Source organism: Eschrichtius robustus, chromosome 5, assembly GCF_028021215.1.
Source record: "Eschrichtius robustus isolate mEscRob2 chromosome 5, mEscRob2.pri, whole genome shotgun sequence".
Classification (NCBI taxonomy): Eukaryota; Metazoa; Chordata; class Mammalia; order Artiodactyla; family Eschrichtiidae; genus Eschrichtius; species Eschrichtius robustus.
This window is the reverse complement of record NC_090828.1, coordinates 23,950,197-23,969,636: the sequence shown is the minus strand read 5'-3', so window position 1 is coordinate 23,969,636 and position 19,440 is coordinate 23,950,197. Positions and strand designations below refer to the sequence as shown.

General features: G+C 36.3%; 1 protein-coding gene across 1 annotated transcript in view; it reads left to right on the top strand.

Annotated features, from left to right (window-relative positions):
• The window catches only part of SPAG16 (sperm associated antigen 16), an 894,878-nt gene that overhangs the window by 9,189 nt on the left and 866,249 nt on the right, over positions 1 to 19,440 (top strand). Inside the window, exons 2-4 of the mRNA XM_068543791.1 lie at positions 5,308 to 5,354; positions 6,520 to 6,615; positions 19,163 to 19,281. Coding sequence (XP_068399892.1) covers positions 5,308 to 5,354; positions 6,520 to 6,615; positions 19,163 to 19,281 — 262 coding nt within the window. The remainder of the gene's footprint in view (positions 1 to 5,307; positions 5,355 to 6,519; positions 6,616 to 19,162; positions 19,282 to 19,440) is intronic.

Here is a 19,440-nt window from a genome sequence, read left to right as displayed (position 1 = left end):
AATACCCCATCTAAGATGCATGCTTTTCTTCTTAAGTAATATCCTTAGCCAGTATCTCACTGCAGTGGTAATGTTTACTGATAACTTTGTGTAATTAAAACAGAACTTTTGTTATTTTTAGAAGTTATTTTGTTATTTATTGCTTTTAACATTTATTTTTTTTCCTCTAAGATGTTACTTCTCTGGAATATTTATAGTATTAAGTAAGAAGATATTAGTAAAATCCTTAATAATCATTATGTTCTCAAGTAGTGTATTTCTTATTATCATTGGAAAACTGGATTTGCTCATGGGTGCTTAATTGCATCCTACATATATTCAAATAAAAAGGATAGACAATTTGAATGTAGAATGTAGAGGCATGTTACTAAACCTAGAGTGCTGAATTTTACGTGCACAAAAGTCATAGATTATTTGGAGAGAAAAAAATTATATTTTGTTCTGTGTCTTCTAGACTAGGCAGATGTTACTGTGTATATGAATCCAAGATATGGATCTTGAAATGATTCTAATTCAGTAAGTGCGGGTTTCAGGGGTTGAGATTCTGCATCATTAACAGGCTCCCAGGTGCTGCTGGTGTGGCTGATCTAAGGGCTATAATTGGAGTAGCAAGGCTGTAAACAAATATCTTAACCTCTTGCCTTTATGTTTTCAGATAGAGGTGTAATATATAGACCCCATATCTTTGGGTCTCCTGGTTTAGAAGTTGGAAAAACTTACACCACCATCCACTATGAGAACCATGAGTCTTATATGTTGAAAGAAAATTATTTTCCAGGTTCTGAGGCAGAAGATGGGCAACAGCTGTCTTAGGCAGGAGTGGCCCATAAATTTCCACATTTGCCAATTCTACTGAATTGGTAGTGGTTCCGTGGTATGTGGTATTAAGACTTGGTAGGAAAGACTGAAGGAAGCAAACAGCAATGGGAATTTTGACAGCAAGTGTGCCAGTTATTTGCCATCTTTGGTCTATTTTCAGTTAACTTACTTTACTTAAACTGGCTTTCCTAAGAAAGGGAACATGACGGTAATGTTTGGTATTTACAATACATTTCTTTTATTTCAATTTAGTGAGTAAAACGTTGATCATGGAGGATCCAGGCTAGACTTTAGATTGCCTTTGTGTACATTGATTCTGCAGTGATATCAAAGATTACAAAGCAATTTCTGTCTATAGTAGCTTTGGGAAATCATGTAAAATATAATTAGCTTTATGTTTCACTCCAGTTCTTTATAAAGCTGGTGCTACTGGCAGTGATCACTACCTACAGATGCAGTATTGGAGGAGACCAGTGTGTGAGGAACTTTGTATGCTGCTCTCATCTGAAAATTGTTCATTTCTTTCTGCCTGTGGTCCATTTGCACAACCTTGTTTGTGACCCCATCATACCAACTGTCACATCAAACTCTGCTCCATTAGGCCAGCTGAAATGCTTCTCTGAAGCTTCTTGCAGTTGTATCTTCTGTAGTACTGTGGTGGATTTAGGGCTTCCTGGCAGTTTCAGTGTGGGTGTATATTGGCCTGTTTTCTGACAAGATCTACAAGGTCAGGATCTGGTGCAGATTCTGTTCGTGTAGAAACTACTAGTTCACCGGTGGTGATGAAGTACCAGGGAACTAATTCATAGTATGCAAACTCACAGGTACTACTAAATTCTTTCCAGAGCAAGTGGAGATGTGGAGAATGACCCTTAGTCTGAGACCAGGCCATGACTATAGGATATAGTACCTGGCCTGGAAGGGGGCGGTGCTGTGGACTGTGGGTGCAGGCCAGGGAGAAAAGAGGGCCACAGATAGTACCCTGGGCAAGATCAGACTAGAAAACCAGGCACAAAATTAAGTGTCAAGTTAAGCTCAAGCTCTAGAAAGGCAGGACCAGATCTGAGTGGAATAGTCAGAGTAGAAAAAAATGAATTTTGGAACTGGAGTTCAATGATGTTTTTTGAAGGAAAGCTAGGCAGGTAATGGGAAGGGAGTTTTGTAGGGGCTCAGAGTCAGCTTGGCAAGAAGAAACTGATATTAAGCCAGAATGCCAGTTTATTATTCTGCAGTGGAAAAATAACTTTGTATGAAAATTGTGACCAGCTTAATTGTATGGACATTTCCTGGAGAATAGGATCACCTAAGAGATTAGATTACAGATGAGAAAGTTGCCCAGTAAAAGTAGAATCAAGATTAAAGGTTTTATTTTTCAGGCAATTCTTGACGAACTGTGCATTTCTACCCTACCAATATTGCTTCTAAAGCAGTGATTTCCAACCTTTTTCACACACGATACTCCATCAGATCCTGCTTCACTCTGTCTTTCTGGCTGTCCCAAGGGCCAAGGGGATCAATATCTGTACAGTCCAAAGTGTTCTCTTTATGACAACCTAAGAGCGTGATTTCTCTCAGGCTTCAGAATCAGAGATTGCTGTACATTTGCTGAGAAACTCATCTGTTTTCATTGGATGGATACTGAATTGGTATCTGATTACATTTCCCTTTTTACCCTGACTGCTGGGAAGCTTAGAGTCAAACCTGTGGCATATAACAAAGTTCATGAGACCTTACGGCCTGTACTGTACCTTACTTCTACTGTTTCCCTTTCTCCGCTAATTTCCATATTCATTTATTTTCATCTCCGTGTAGCTGTATGCATGTCTGTAAACTGCCACAGAATTGTTTTGGGATTTGTTTGTGCATTTGTCCATGTGTTGTGAGCCAGCTAGCCAGCTAGACAGATGCATGCAAACATACATGCGAAAGTACATTTCCTTCTTTAGTAACGCTGCAACATCACATTTCAACTATGTTGCTTCTGAGAAGGAAGATTTTCTGTTCACATCATATTGTGGGTACTAACAGTATCAATTAAGGAGGATCCTGGTTCCTGTTTTGGGTATTTGTACTCTTCCTGATGTTTTGTTTGGTTAATCTCTTGCCCTTGGTTTACTGAATCTTTGGGTCTATAGCCCTGTAGCTCTTTTATATTTCTCCTTCCTTTAGGGTCTTCAGATTGAGCTGTTTAAAGGATTTGGTTTATCTGTTTGTAACATGACACTCGAGAGTTTGGAAAACAAATAGGTGAGAATCCATTACTGAGGATATTGGTAAAAATTGCACATTGCTATTGTGTCACTGTAGAAACAGCACGGTGTAGTTGAAAATTCATGGTATTTATATTTAAGAAACTTGTCTTTGTCACTCATATCTTTGATTTTGGCCAAATCTATTCATCTTCCTGACTTAGTTTCCTTTATTTTTCTTCAGTTTAGAGATGACTGTATCTGTGCCATTCAGTCTCACAGGGTTTTAAGAGCACATATGGTTATGATCCATGCGACGATACTTTTTCAGCTTTATAAAATGGTATTTTTCTCTTACTCTTTTTTGATTATGGGAAACAGAATATATTATTAGTGATTATACTCCGTTCCCTAGAATATTTTTTTTTGGTAGCAGTATGCAAGTGTTGTTTTATATTTCCAAAGCTTTGAGGACAGATCACTTTTTCCTCTATAGAGCCATGTTCAAGAAACTTTGCTTTGACGTTTCTTCCTCACAATAAATAAGCAGTTGGCTTATTTACAATTATAAACTCTATCCAGATCATTTTAGAATATTAACTTCTTTGTGAAATTTATTATGGTATAAACAGTGATGAAGGATAGCATTACTTTTCTGGAGACTTACAGGCAAGTGACTGCCTACAAAATCAACTTCTAATAGTTGTTTCTCAGAAGGGGACATATTTTTCCATAAAAAGGAGGCTGAACTTCCTGTAGCTGAACCTAAGGAAATTTTATATCATTAAGTGAAAATGTGTCAGAAAAATATAAATCTAGAAAAGGAGGAAGATTCAGAATGTCCTTTATGTATCCATTCATCTTAACACTAGATCATGGGAGACTTAGGAGACTTCTCCACAGGTACTCATCTCTTTCCAGAACAGGGAAAATAACAACAAACACTTGTATAGTATTTATTATAAGCCAGGCACCATTCTAAATGATTTACATATGGTAATTTGTGTTAACAAGAGAGGTAGTATAGCATAGTGAAACCTAAGCTTCTGGGGCTGATTCCCAATTCTGTTAGGTCCTGATTGTGTAACTGTGCATTTGAGTCCTGATCTGTAAAATAGAGATAATAATAGTTCAGCCTCATTGGTAGGATGAGGATGAAATGAGTTAATACATGTAAAACCCTTAGGACAGTGCCTGGCTCCTATTAAATACTATGTGTGTGTTATCAGTTCTTATTACAAACAACAGAAGTTGTTATACACACTGTCAGGTTACTCTTGCAGGATGGGATGACAGAGAAATTTCTTATAACCAGCAGCAAAATGAAAACTAGGCTAATCTAATCTTTGATTTTCATAACCATTGCTGTGCACTGAAGTGTTTAATTTTATACCTTTTAAACTTGGCCTAATAAAGTCTGTGCATTTGAAAAAAAATGTAAACCTACCAACCAATCAACAAAATAGCATTACTGGCGTGTATTTTGATTTCTTTTAAAATTAGATGTTGTCTTGAAGTTTTCATTTGTAGACTAACTTGTAATTTTTGAAGGTCTTAGAGCAATGCTGTTAGAATTTTTTATTAGAATCATTTCCACTGATATTTTAATGCTAATATATCTTGATAATTTATGAACTGCTGAGTTATGATTATTAAGTAGTTTATATTTGCTTAAACATTAGGCTGCCTTTTCTGAGAAGATAATTTAATTTTAAAATTGAGGTATGTAAGAAAGAGAGTGGAGGTGTAAGTATCTTTTATTGATGAAAACATTGAAATCTATATTTTACTTATATTTAAATCTTAGTGTGCTTTGGTTTTTTCATTCACAATACTTTAAACCAAATAAAGAAGTCACACTGCATTGTGAATGACTCAGAAACTCTGGAAAATCCACTGTGGTTTGAGATGTGTTTGAAAATTTACTGTCATAGTTTTCCTGTCCATCATTTTTCTTATCTCTTTCTAATTTATGTTATGATACCATGTACATTTTTGTAAGCCTTCTTAGAATCAAAGTGGAAATCATTAGATAGTACATAGGTTAAAAATATAGTTTTTCATGAGTTTGGATTGTTTGAATAATAATTTAAAATAACAATTAAGATATTTTGTCTTAAAACATCTATAATTGTAGGCTGTATGAGGAGGAGGAATTTTAAAAAATAGCTTAATTTACATGTATTTACTAACTTGGTGAGATACTTGGATATAATACTGTATTTTAAGGTTATCTCAATTTTTAAATATAATAATTTTATTCCATTATTTTGAGATTCAAACTTAACAGTACATTTAGAGGTCACCATAACTGAAGCATCTGAAGATGATTATGAATATGAAGAGGTAATTTGTTCATTTTATGTATTCTATAAATTCATTACAGTCATTCCTGTGAAATATTCATTTTATTTTTTCTTAAAAATATTTTTTCTTAAGTGATGCTACTGTTTCAACTGAATTTAGCTAATCAGCTGGTGAAGAGTGAGGTTTGGAAATTCTATTTAAAAATTTAGATTGGTTGACACATCTGGCTCTTTTGATTTTCTTGTTAATTGTCCTTCAGAGTCAGCTTCTCATCACCTGCCTTGTGGATCCACACTATAGTCTGTCGTCTCTGTCCAGCAGGTGTTCCCAATCATCCAGTCTAGGTTTCCCAGATTCCTACTACCTAGCTGGAGCTCAGATCCTATGGTTCCCTGCAACTTAGCAATACTTCAGTCTAATATAGTTACTGTCTCAAACCTTTCCTTTAATTCATTGTTCCAAGGGAACCTATCATTACATCTGAGATTTGGAAGGCAGAGTCACTCCAAGATGACAGAAGCTGTGAATGAAACTGTGGAAACAAGCCTGGCATTTGTGGCCTGGGCAAACAGGAGACAGGACAAACACAGAAGACAGGCTTTGTATTACTACTGGTAAAATGGAGATAATATTAATACATAGCACATGAAATGAGTTAATAGATGTAACAGGCTTAAAGCTGTGATCAGCACATAAGAAGCATGCAATAAGTGTGCACTCTCATTAATGTCATAACTAGAGTCAGTTGCATTCTTCCAAGAGCTTAACATTCAGGCAGTGAGTTTTGTTTTGCTTTTTAATATTAGACATAATTTATTAGATATTTGCAGTTGCTAGTAGTTATGAAAAGTAATGGTGGAGAAAATCTGGGATGCGGAGAGAATGGTGGCATTTAGATGGCCTAACATTCTTTTTTTTTCAGCAGAGTTGTTAGACTACATTTGTCAGTATAGATAAAATCAGTTGCCCATAAGCTAACCTCAAGTTCATCAGTAGTAACATTGAGTGATGTTTTTATAAGGAAGTCAGAGGGCTGCCTACTTGTTAGTTTATTTTTCATAGATCTTCAGAATGACATGGTGTCTTACATAAAGTGTATTTCTTTGGTCCTTTGTTTTGTAAGGAAAATTTATTTCTAAAATGAAATGAGGTATTTTTATATTCCTGCTAACTCTTCCTATCGTTCTCTTTCTCTGTGATTTAGATACCAGATGACAATTATAGCATTCCAGAAGGTGAAGAAGATCTGGCAAAAGCAGTTCAGATGGTCCAAGAACAGGCTACAGATACTCAAATTTTGGTGAGAATTTTGAACACAACCATAGCCTATAGTTTAACAGTGACACGAAGTTTTGAAAGTCATTTAAACTATAAATACTTCACTTACTAGATGCAGCTCTATCACCTGACGTCTTTTTCGCTTCTATTTCTTTATCATCTAACCTTCACTTTTAGTAAGTAGTCATATTTACTTTGCCTCATTTCATCATTTTCCACATGGTGGTCACTTTTGCATGACTTTGCAACAAATGACACTTTCTCTCAGAACTCTAATCTCAATGGAGTTTAAACAAGGATTTTCAGCACTTGTACAGAACTTGGTATTGTATACATATTCTACAGTCTGTTTTGTAAGCATCTGTATTTTTTGTTTTTCATGGAAGTATTTAGATCATAGGAAATGCTTAATATATTATTCTTTTTTTCTTGTGAGGCTAATGAACTAATTTCACTAGAAAATATGGTAGGGATGCTTTCTGATTATAATACCACCAATTAACAGTACATGGAATGATGGCATTCCTGTAAAATTGCAAGCTCAATTAAAAATTGACAATAATGATGATAGCAAAAATATTTTTAAAGTGCTACCAATACTAATTAACACTGAAGTCATACCAATACTAATTAAGAAGGTTGCTTTTCTTCAAAAATGAAACCTTTCCTGTGAAATATGAAGGAAATTGTTATACTCTTTTTTAGGTGCAGATTTGGCTTCCTCAGTGCAAAATAGTATGTGATAGACTTCACTCCATATTCTGGCCTGTGTCAATCTTTCCATATTTTGCAGATTTCCTCGGTTCAGAAATCTAGTTACTCCTTTCCAAAATATCTGTCCATTCAAAACTGAAAAATGCTGAAGAGGAGGATTTTTTGAATCCAGAATTGATTATATTCTAAGTGGAGGGCTTTAGCTCATAGTAAACTCTATTCTCTAATATATCCTATGGATATAGTTCCTTCTAGGTAGACGTAAAGTGAAGTCTACTATGCAGACTTTATTAGTCTGTTGGATATCTCAATGCAGTAATTTATAGGAAAGTTTTAAAACATAGCATTCGAACGATGAGCAGTGAATAAACATATCAGTTGCATTATATGTATTACTCATCATCTTCCTTCTTGCTTTACATCATTAAGTAAAGAAGGATTAAAAAAATACTTTATGTACCACTCATTTATATTGGTACTTGGTAACATAGATATGCCTAACACAGTGCTTGGCACATAGTAGGCACTAAATGAATAGCAGTTAAATGAATGGATAAATGAATCATTGAATGAAAAAATTATGACCAAACTGTAATTGCATCTTTGTATGTGGTATCAGGCTAGAAGGTGCTTATAAATCCAAAGATAAATCCAAGAAGGGCAATTGGTGAATAAATTCAACGTAGTAGCTGTCATATCTTCTGAACCAAATATCAGTAATTCTTCTCTCATCAGTTTCTCAGAAGCTTTCTTTTATCATAAGCTTGCAAGAGTTAACTTTCTAGATTTATGACATATTTACAGCTTGTTGACTCTTATTTAAGTTTTTATCTGTTTTTTGAGTTCTTTGGAGGAACAGTGCTATGCAGAAAATTCACAAAAGTTTCCCTTAAGATTTTAAAATTAAATATGAATTCATTTTATGATAAGCATTTCAGTTATGTATTTCTAATTTGGTTTTTGTTTCTATAGTATTTTATCTTCAAAAACTAGCTTTGAGCTGTGCCATGGGCTTTCTGTTTTAAGAATATTTATTAATTATGAAACCCACTTCCTTTTGTTATGATTTTATCACATCTGTTTATGAGCAAGATATATTTTCTTCTATGTTAGAGGATAGTAGTAGTCTCAACTGAACAGGGACTTTTAGAAAATTCATTAAAGACTGCAAGTAAAAAAGGTCATCATTACATTAGGAATGTTGAATATAGTTGAAATTATTGAAAAGTTGAAAGTTGGAATAGTGTAAGTAGTTTTATTGGTTAGAAAATTAATTAGGACTATTTATATAAGAGTTGACATTTAAATGAATTTTTATAATTTTCTTTAAACCTTGATAATACATATGAAAAATTTGAGAATTGATGCATGTTTTATTTCATAAATTTTAAACTTTTTATCCTATAAAATATGTTTCCTTGATAGGTGCAGTGTTTCAGAACTCTGAAATAAAATATAGTTTTATCATATTTAAAGTGATTAATGAAAAAAATTAACGTAGGAAATGTTATTAATCTGTAACAAATGTGTGGTTTGGTAGTACTGTCCATTGTTTCTTGAAACTGAAGTCTTTTTTCTAAGTATAAATGTAAGTAGAAATAGGAATACAGGCACACACACACATACACACACATATTCCTTAGAAATACTTATATGTAATTTTATGAAAAGAAGTCTACTTATATTCAAGCTGGGTTTTCCCCTCTACACTGTGAGCATATTATTACCATTTTGAGGGGTAATTCTTTAGCTGTTTTGGTTCGTGTTTTTTTTGTTTTGCTAATTTTGGAGGTGCAATCTTAAAGGTCCATGTATTGCCATAATAATATAATATTTATAAACTTATAATTTTGATCTTTAAAGATAACAGTAGCGGAGTACCTAAATCATATAACTGTTGAATTTCCTGACATCTTCTCTCCACCTCCTCCTCTAAGAATATAAGGCATTTCTTTGAAATAGTCAGGTGTTTCTGGAGAAGATGAATTGATAACTGAACAAAACTACTATACTGTTTAACATATTAATCAGTAGTTCTCAAAGAATTGTCCTCTAAGATATTTTCCTATATATTTATTAAGAATTACTATCAAATATTTTCATATTAAAGTTATGTTCTTATAAGAAAAAGTAGCTCAGGATTAGTAAGTTTGTATTCCTTTCATTTATTTATTTATTTTTAACATCTTTATTGGAGTATAATTGCTTTACAGTGGTGTGTTAGTTTCTGCTTTATAACAAAGTGAATCAGCTATACATATACATATATCTCCATATCTCCTCCCTCTTGTGTCTCCCTCCCATCCTCCCCGTCCCACCCCTCTAGGTGGTCACAAAGCACCAAGCTGATCTCCCTGTGCTATGCGGCTGCTTCTCACTAGCTACCTATTTTACATTTGGTACTATATATAAGTCCATGCCACTCTGTCACTTTGTCCCAGCTTACCCTTCCCCCTCCCCGTGTCCTCAAGTCCATTCTCTACGTCTCCGTCTTTATTCCTTTCCTGCGCCTAGGTTCTTCAGAACCATTTTTTTTTTTTTTAGATTCCATATATATGTGTTAGCATACGTTGTTTGTTTTTTGCTTTCTGACTTACTTCACCCTGTATGACAGACTCTAGGTTCATCCACCTCACTACAAATAACTCAGTTTCGTTTCTTTTTATGGCTGAGTAATATTCCATTGTATATATGTGCCACACCTTCTTTATCCATTCATCTGATGATGGACACTTAGGTTGCTTCCATGTACTGGCTATTGCAAATAGAGCTGCAATGAACATTGTGGTACATGACTCTTTTTGAATTATGGTTTTCTCAGGGTATATGCCCAGTAGTGGGATAGCTGGGTCATATGGTAGTTCTATTTTTAGTTTTTAAAGAAACCTCCATACTGTTCTCCATAGTGGCTGTATCAATTTCCATTCCCACCAACAGTGAAGGAGGGTTCCCTTTTCTCCACACCCTCTCCAGCATTTATTGTTTGTAGATTTTTTGATGATGGCCATTCTGACCGGTGTGAGGTGATACCTCATTGTAGTTTTGATTTGCATTTCTCTAAAGATAAGTGATATTGAGTATACTTTCATGTGTTTGTTGGCAGTCTGTATATCTTCTTTGGAGAAATGTCTATTTAGGTCTTCTGCCCATTTTTGGATTGGGTTGTTTATTTTTTTGATATTGAGCTGCTTGTAAATATTGGAGATTAATCCTTTGTCAGTTGCTTCCTTTGCAAATATTTTCTCCCATTCTGAGGGTTGTCTTTTCATCTTGTTTATGGTTTCCTTTGCTGTGCAAAAGCTTTTAAGTTTCATTAGGTCCCATTTGTTTATTTTTTGTTTTTATTTCCATTTCTCTAGGAGGTGGATCAAAAAGAATCTTGCTGTCATTTATGTCATAGAGTGTTCTGCCTATGTTTTCCTCTAAGAGTTTTATAGTGTCTGGCCTTACATTTAGGTCTTTAATCCATTTTGAGTTTATTTTTGTGTATGGTGCTGGGGAGTTTTCTAATTTCATTCTTTTACATGTAGCTGTCCAGTTTTCCCAGCACCACTTATTGAAGAGGCTGTCTTTTCTTCATTGTATATTCTTGCCTCCTTTATCAAAAATAAGGTGACCATATGTGCGTAGGTTTATCTCTGGGCTTTCTATCCTGTTCCATTGATCTATATTTCTGTTTTTGTGCAAGTACCATACTGCCTTGATTAGTGTAGCTTTGTAGTACATTCTGAATTCTGTTTGCTAGCATTTTGTTGAGGATTTTTGCATCTATGTTCATCAGTGAAATTGGCCTGTAGTTTTCTTTCTTTGTGACATCTTTGTCTGGTTTTGGTATCTGGTTTTGATGGTGGGCTTGTAGAATGAGTTGGGGAGTGTTCCTCTCTCTGCTGTATTTTGGAAGAGTTTGAGAAGGATAGGTGTTAGCTCTTCTCTAAATGTTTGATAGAATTCGCCTGTGAAGCCATTTGGTCCTGGGCTTTTGTTTGTTGGAAGATTTTTAATCACAGTCTCAATTTCAGTGCTTGTGATTGGTCTGTTTATATTTTCTATTTCATCCTGGTTCAGGTTCGGGAGGTTGTGCTTTTCTAAGAATCGTCCATTTCTTCCAGGTTGTCCATTTTATTGGCATGTAGTTGCTTGTAGTAATCTCTCATGATCCTTTGTATTTCTGCAGTGTTAGCTGTTATTTCTCCTTTTTCATTTCTATTTCAGTTGATTTGAGTCTTCTCCCTTTTTTTCTTGATGAGTCTGGCTAGTGGTTTATCAATTTTGTTTATCTTCTCAAAGAACCAGCTTTTAGTTTTATTGATCTTAGCTACTGTTTCCTTCATTTCATTTTCATTTATTTCTGATCTGATCTTATGATTTCTTTCCTTCTGCTAACTTTGGGGTTTTTTTGTTCTTCTTTCTCTAATTGCTTTAGGTGTAAGCTTAGGTTGTTTATTTGAGATGTTTCTTGTTTCTTGAGGTAGGATTTTATTGCTATAAACTTCCCTCTTAGAACTGCTTTTGCTGCATCCTATCGGTTTTGGGTCGTCGTATTTTCATTGTCATTTGTTTCTAGGTATTTTTTGATTTCGTCTTTGACTTCTTCAGGGACCTCTTGGTTATTAAATAGTGTCTTGTTTAGCCTCCATGTCTTTGTATTTTTTACAGATTTTTTCCTGTAATTGATAATCTAGTCTCATAGCGTTGTGGTCGGAAAAGATACTTGATATGATTTCAATTTTCTTAAATTTACCAAGGCTTGATTTGTGACCCAGGATATGATCTATCCTGGAGAATGTTCCATGAGCACTTGAGAAGAAAGTGTATTCTGTTATTTTTGGATGGAATGTCCTATAAATGTCAGTTAAGTCCCTCTTGTTTAATGTATCATTTAAAGCTTGTGTCTCCTTATTTATTTTCATTTTGGATGATCTGTCCACTGGTGAAGGTGAGGTGTTAAAGTTCCCTACTATGACTGTGTTAATGTCCATTTCCCCTTTTATGGCTGTTAGCATTTGCCTTATGTATTGAGGTGCTCCTATGTTGGGTGCATAAATATTTACAATTGTTATATCTTCTTCTTGGATTGATCCCTTGATCATTATGTAGTGTCCTTCTTTGTCTCTTGTAATAGTCTTTATTTTAAAGTCTATATTGTCTGATATGAGAATTGCTACTCTACTCCAGCTTTCTTTTGATTTCCATCTGCGTGGAATTTCTTCTTCCATCCTCTCACTTTCAGTCTGTATGTGTCCCTAGCTCTGAAGTCGGTCTTTTGTAGACAGCATATATACGTGTCTTGTTTTTATATCCATTCAGACAGTCTATGTCTTTTGGTTGGAGCATTTAATCCATTTACATTTAAGGTTGTTATCGATTTGTATGTTCCTATTATCATTTTCTTAATTGTTTTGGGTTTGTTTTTGTAGGTCTTTTCTTCTCTTGTGTTTCCTGCATAGAGGAGTTCCTTTAGCATTTGTTGTAAAGCTGGTTTGGTGGTGCTGAATTCTCTTACCTTTTGCTTGTCTGTAAAGGTTTTAATTTCTCCGTCGAATGTGAATGAGAACCTTTCTGGGTAGAGTAATCTTGGTTGTAGGTTTTTCCCTTTCATCACTTAAAATATGTCCTGCCACACCCTTCTGCCTTGCAGAGTTTCTGCTGAAAGATCAGCTGTTAACCTTATGGGGATTCCCTTGTATGATATTTGTTGTTTTTCCCTTGCTGCTTTTCATATTCTTTCTTTGTATTTATGTTTTGATAGTTTGATTAATATGTGTCTTGGCATGTTTTTCCTTGTTTTTATCCTATATAGGACTCTCTGCACTTCCTGGAGTTGGTTGACTATTCCTTTCCCGTATTAGGGAAGTTTACAACTATAATTTCCTCAAATATTTTCTCAGTCCCTTTCTTTTTCACTTCTTCTTCTGGGACCCCTATAATTTGAATCTTGGTTTGTTTAATGTTGTCCCAGATTTCTCTGAGACTGTCCTCAATTCTTTTCATTCTTTTTTCTTTATTCTGCTCTGCAGTAGTTATTTCCACTATTTTATCTTCCAGGTCACTTATCTGTTCTTCTGCCTCAGGTATTCTGCTATTGATTCCTCCTTGAGAATTTTTAATTTCATTTATTGTGTTGTTCATCATTTTTTGTTTGCTCTTTAGTTCTTCTAGGTCCTTGTTAAACGTTTTTTGTATTTTCTTCATTCTATTTCCAAGATTTTGGATCACCTTTACTATCATTACTATGAATTCTTTTTCAGGCAGACTGGCTATGTCCTCTTCATTTGTTTGGTCTGGTGGGTTTTTACCTTGCTCCTTCATCTGCTGTGTGTTTCTCTGTCTTCTCATTTTGCTTAACTTACTGTGTTAGGGGTCTCCTTTTCATAGGCTGCAGGTTTGTAGTTCCCGTTGTTCTTCGTGTCTGCCCCCAGTGGCTAAGGTTGGTTCAGTGGGTTGTGTAGGCTTCCTGGTGGAGGGGAGTAGTGCCTGTGTTTTGGTAGATGAGGCCGGATCTTGTGTTTCTGGTGGGCAGGACCACGTCTCGTGGTGTGTTTTGGGGTGTTTGTGACCTTGTTATGATTTTCAGCAGCCTCTCTGCTTTTGGGTGGGGTTGTGTTCCTGTCTTGCTAGTTGTTTGGCATAGGGTGTCCAGCACTGTAGCTTGCTGGTCGTTGGGTGGAGCTGGGTCTTAATATTGAGATGGAGGTCTCTGGGAGAGCTTTTGCCATTTGATATTATGTGGGGCCGGGCGGGTCTCTGGTGGATCAAAGTCCTGAACTCGGCTCTCCCACCTCAGAGGCACAGGCCTGATACCCGGCTGGTGCACCAAGACCCTGTCAGCCACATGGCTTAGAGGAAAAGGGAGAATAAATGAAAGAAAGAAATAAATAAAAAAATAAAGTTTTAAAAATAATAAGTATTGAAAATAAAAGAAATTTAAAAAGTAATAAAAAAAGGAAAAAGAAAAGAAAGAAAGAAAGAAGAGAGCAACCAAACCAAAAAACAAATCCACCAATGATAACAAGTACTCAAAACTATACTAAAAAAAAAAAAAAAAAAAAAAAAAAGACAGAACCCTAGGACAAATGGTAAAAGCAAAGCTATACAGAGAAAATCATGCAAAGAAGCATACACATACACAGTCACAAAAAGCAAAAAAGGAAAAAAATATATATATTGTTGCTCCCAAAGTCCACCACCTCAATTTTGGGATGATTCGTTGTCTATTCAGGTATTCCACAGATGCAGGGTACATCAAGTTGATTGTGGAGATTTAATCCGCTGCTCCTGAGGCTGCTGGGAGAGATTTCCCTTTCTCTTCTTTGTTCGCACAGCTCCCGGGGTTCAGCTTTGGATTTGGCCCTGCCTCTGTATGTAGGTCACCTGAGGGCGTCTGTTGCCGCTCAGACAGCACTGGGTTAAAGGAGCAGCTGCTTCGGGGGCTCTGGCTCACTAAGGCCGGGGGAAGGGAGGGGTTCGGAATGCGGGGCCAGCCTGCGGCGGCAGAGGCCAGTTGCAACAGCCTGAGGTGCACCCTGTGTTCTCCTGGGGAAGTTGTCCCTGTATCACAGGACCCTGGCAGTGGTGGCTGCACAGGCTCCCGGAGGGGGGGCGGTGTGGAGAGTGACCTGTGCTTGCACACAGGCTTCTTGGTCGCTGCAGCAGCCTTAGCGTCTCATGCCCGTCTCTGGTGTCCACGCTGATAGCCGTGGCTCGCACCTGTCTCTAGAGCTTCTTTAAGCAGCGCTCTTAATCCCCTCTCCTCGTGCCCCAGGAAACAAAGAGGCAAGAAAAAGTCTCTTGCCTCTTTGGCAGCTCCAGACTTTCCCGGACTCCCTCGCGGCTAGCCGTGATGCGCTAACCCCTCCAGGCTGTGTTCACGCCGCCAACCCCAGTCCTCTCCCTGGGATCCGACCTCCGAAGCCCAAGCCTCAGCTCCCAGCCCCCGCCTGCCCCGGCGGCTGAGCAGACAAGCCTTTCGGGCTGGTGAGTGCTGGTCGGCACCGATCCTGTGTGCGGGAATCTCTCCGCTTTGCCCTCCGCACCCCTGTTGCTGTGCTCTCCTCCGTGGCTCCGAAGCTTCCCCCCTCCGCCACCCGCAGTCTCCGCCCGCGAAGGGGCTTCCCAGTGTGTGGAAACCTTTCCTCCTTCACAGCTCCCTCCCACTGCTGCAGGTCCTGTCCCTCTTCTTTGTCTCTGTTTTTTCTTTTTCCCTACCCAGGTACGTGGGGAGTTTCTTGTCTTTTGGGAAGTCTGAGGTCTTCTGCCAGCGTTCAGTAGGTGTTCTGCAGGAGTTGTTCCACATGTAGATGTATTTCTGATGTATTTGTGGGGAGGAAGGTGATCTCCACGTCTTACTCTTCTGCCATCTTGAAGGTCTCCTCCTTTTATTTAGGATTTGGTTTCATTAAAGTTCATTTTAAATGTTACATATCATAAATGCTAATGAAATAAATACATAAAATAATTTTCATTACTTTTATAGGTTCAATGATTAAATCACAATAAAAAGAGCTGTTTGTCATTGTTGAGTTCCTAGTCCCTTGATGTACACATTTAATTTCAGTTAAAGAACCAGGCTACTTGTACCCCGAGCCTTGTCTGTAGATTCTCCAAACTAGTATCTTTGACTTAATTTGAATTAGAGTTGATTCTCAGGAATCAAAAAAACTGTTTTCAAAGAAACTCACTGACTGGAATAGTTCAAACTATATCAAGACAGTTTTGATATATGGTCCAGTAATTCTTTGCTATTCAACATAAGAAATCCTGTCTGATTTGTTCTCAACATATCTCATATCCTTCTCTTCGCTTTCATCCCTTACTTAGTTTCTCTCAGATTCACCTTCTGTCTTCTCTCATCAGAGCTACTGTCATACTGCTGATACTGTGCCTCCTTCTACTTCCATGTAAGGGAGATTTTAAACACAAACTTGAATTTATCACTCCTCTACTTAAATCACCAATGTCTCCATCCTTCCATCTGCCTTGACCTTCTTGATGTGCTTTCTGTCTGGCTTTCCAACTTTCTCTTTGGTCCTTTCTCCATAAGACCTTGAGCTTGAACGGACTGAACTCTCGTTCCTTGTCTTTGCCTCTGATGTTTTTCTTGCCTTGAATTTCCTTCCATCCTTCTTCACCCATTGAACTTCCTCTTCTTCTATAAATTCCAACTTAAGAGTCTTTCTTAACAAAGCCTTCATGTACCTACCCAACACAAGTGAAATACTTTCCACCTTTATCTGTCACTTTACCAAGATGATCTCTATTTTTTCACATGGGACACTATTTAGAAACCTCTCTAATTAGAAAATTTCATCTTTATAACTTTCATAGAGAAAACTAAGCAACATGCTAGAGCCACTTTTGTATCCAACAGATTTCTGGGTCACATGTGGATGGATTTTTTAATTCAGCATTTTGTAAAGTGAGGCATATTTGCTAGTTTTTAGAGCCTTAGCTCTTTTTGTCCTTATTCTGAGGTGCTTTATTAACACCATCATTAAATCAGTTTTAAAGCTGTAATGAGAATTGTATATATTGTATAATTGAGATAAAAATGCAACTTAAAATTACATAAATGTACCTATTGGCTGTATGTATGATGTTCTGTGTAGACTTATAAACAGGCTTTTATAATCAAAACTAATCACAAATAGTAGAGCTTCTATACTGTTATTTGCTTACATGTTTTGTTTTTTACTCAACTGGTCTTTCAATTCCTTGAGACAGGGACGGTGTCTTATTCATATTTAATTCCTAGCACTTTTCACACAGTGCCTGGCATATGGGTGATGTTCAGCAAATATATGTTAAGTTAATATTATTTGTAAAGATAAAAGAGACATTTATGATCACATTACAGCTTGATACGTGTGTGTGTGTGGTGTGTAATGCTGAAGGACTATAGATACATAAATATATTGTCAGGATTATAAATCTCAATGTATAAGTAAGAACTATGGCAGTTTAAAGTGGTTGGATTTCTGTTTTGGATGTTTCAAGGTGTGTGTATAAGATGCGTTCAGGAAGAGAAAACATTTATTTGAGAAGGCAGGAATCTTGTGTGTTGCAGCCATACACACAGCATCTTGTAAGCAAGCAGTCCATAGGCATCTTTAGAAACTAGAGTAGGTACAGTCTGTCTTCCCTTTTCTCCTATGTTCCTGATTCCTTCAACTGTCATCCTTCTCATCTTAAAATATCATGTTCAAATTTACTGACCCAAAATCAAAGGTAGCATTTATTAAGTATAATGAATGTTTGCTTTGAGCTATATTATGCCCTTACCTAACAGTTATAAATATAAAATCTTCTACCACAATTCAACAACTTGATGGATGACAGGCATGCTGTACTCTGCTACCTTGGCATCTCCCATGAGGTTTGATATAGGGTCCTACACATTATCGTCATTGTTATATGATATCTTTTTTAATGATCTTAGGAAAGAGATTTGAAGTTATTCTGCATGAGCTTTAAAAAAAATTTATTTTAAAACCCCGTCATTTGTCAGGAATTTTCTGTAGCCCCCTAAATTTGCTTAAACTCATCACTATTTTGATTGTCATAATAGCCACTAGTAATTAACATCAGCATTAAAGTATTTATAGAACTTTTAAAGGACGTTTTGTAGCAAGAAAGATTCTCTTTCTTCAGTGCATTTCTGTGTAACCATTGTGTGCATTCTTTGTAACCTGGTCTGTAACCATTACCAAGTTGGGAAGGGGAAGTAGGAAGGGAAGTCCATTGCTGGGTTTCTGTAGGTGAAAATAGATCTGACTATCCAAATATTCTGCAGTGAGATTACTGAGTTCTTACCAATGAGAAGAAAATGAATGTACTTTGGAGACAATGATGCTGTTGATATTAAGAATCTACCCATTACTAGATTTATTTTATACAGTGATATGTGATATGGTAGTTGTTATGACTGTCCTAATTTCATATCTCACTTGCTGAAATATCTCCATTTCTCTAGTTTAAGGATCTCTAAACTTGTTCTCACAAGGGTCAAATAGAAAATATTTTGAGTTTTGAAGGGCATAAGGTCTCTGTTGCAACTGCTCAACTGTAGTGCAAAAACAGCCATAGACAATATGTAAATAAGTGGGCATGGTGGGGTTCTAATAAACTTTGTTTATGAGAACAGTTAGCTGACCCCTAATCTAGTTGATAGACTTATTTATTTCCATTATGAAATAGTAGTACAAGAGCCCTCTATTGCACATAGTTTCTTCCATAGTGTTTCTAGAAATCAAGGCACCCAAACCACATTTCTTTTTATAATGATAATAATTAAAAGAATTAAATGATCTATACATATTTTTTTCTTTTTTAAAATTTGTTATATACTATTGTTAGGGCAAGCTGACCTCCTTATTGTTTTCCAAACAATCCAATCACAGTCTTGCCTGCCTTTGTACTTGCTAATGCTGTATCTGGAACATGACTCTACCTCTTCTCTAGATTTATGTTCAGATGCTGCTTTCTCAATGAAATCTTCCTTCATCACCCTGTGTGCATAGCAGCCCAGCTCCACACACATATCTGCTCCCTACCTGGCTTTCCCTCGCTTCAACCCTCTGTTTGTACCCACAGGCACTTAGTACCATCTACCATACTGTATATTTTTAATTTAGTTATTCATTTTCTGTCCCCATATTCTTGACTATTAGTTATGAGGACTGAGTGTTGTCTGTTTTCATCACTGCTTTATCCCTAGTGATTAAAATAGTTCCTGGACATAACATTCAACAAAATTCTTTAAAAAGTGAATGAATGAATAAATGAATGTAAAACCTATGTGTACAATTAATCAAAGCTTTGATATTTTCAGAATAAATAATTACACATTTAAATTTTAGGAGCAGAAAACAGTCCTTTCTTCAAAGCACGCAGTACCTGAAGCAATAGAAGACTTTCTCTGCAATTTCCTGATCAAAATGGGAATGACCAGAACTCTTGATTGCTTTCAATCTGAATGGTAAAACTTTTAATCATCTTAAAAGACTTTGAGTGACTCGGCTTATGTAAAATGAATGAACTGGATAGAAACTTTTCCCATCACCGCCACTGAAACCACAACACACATACGCACACAATCAGGATATCAATTTCAAAGAAATTTTTAATAAATATCTTT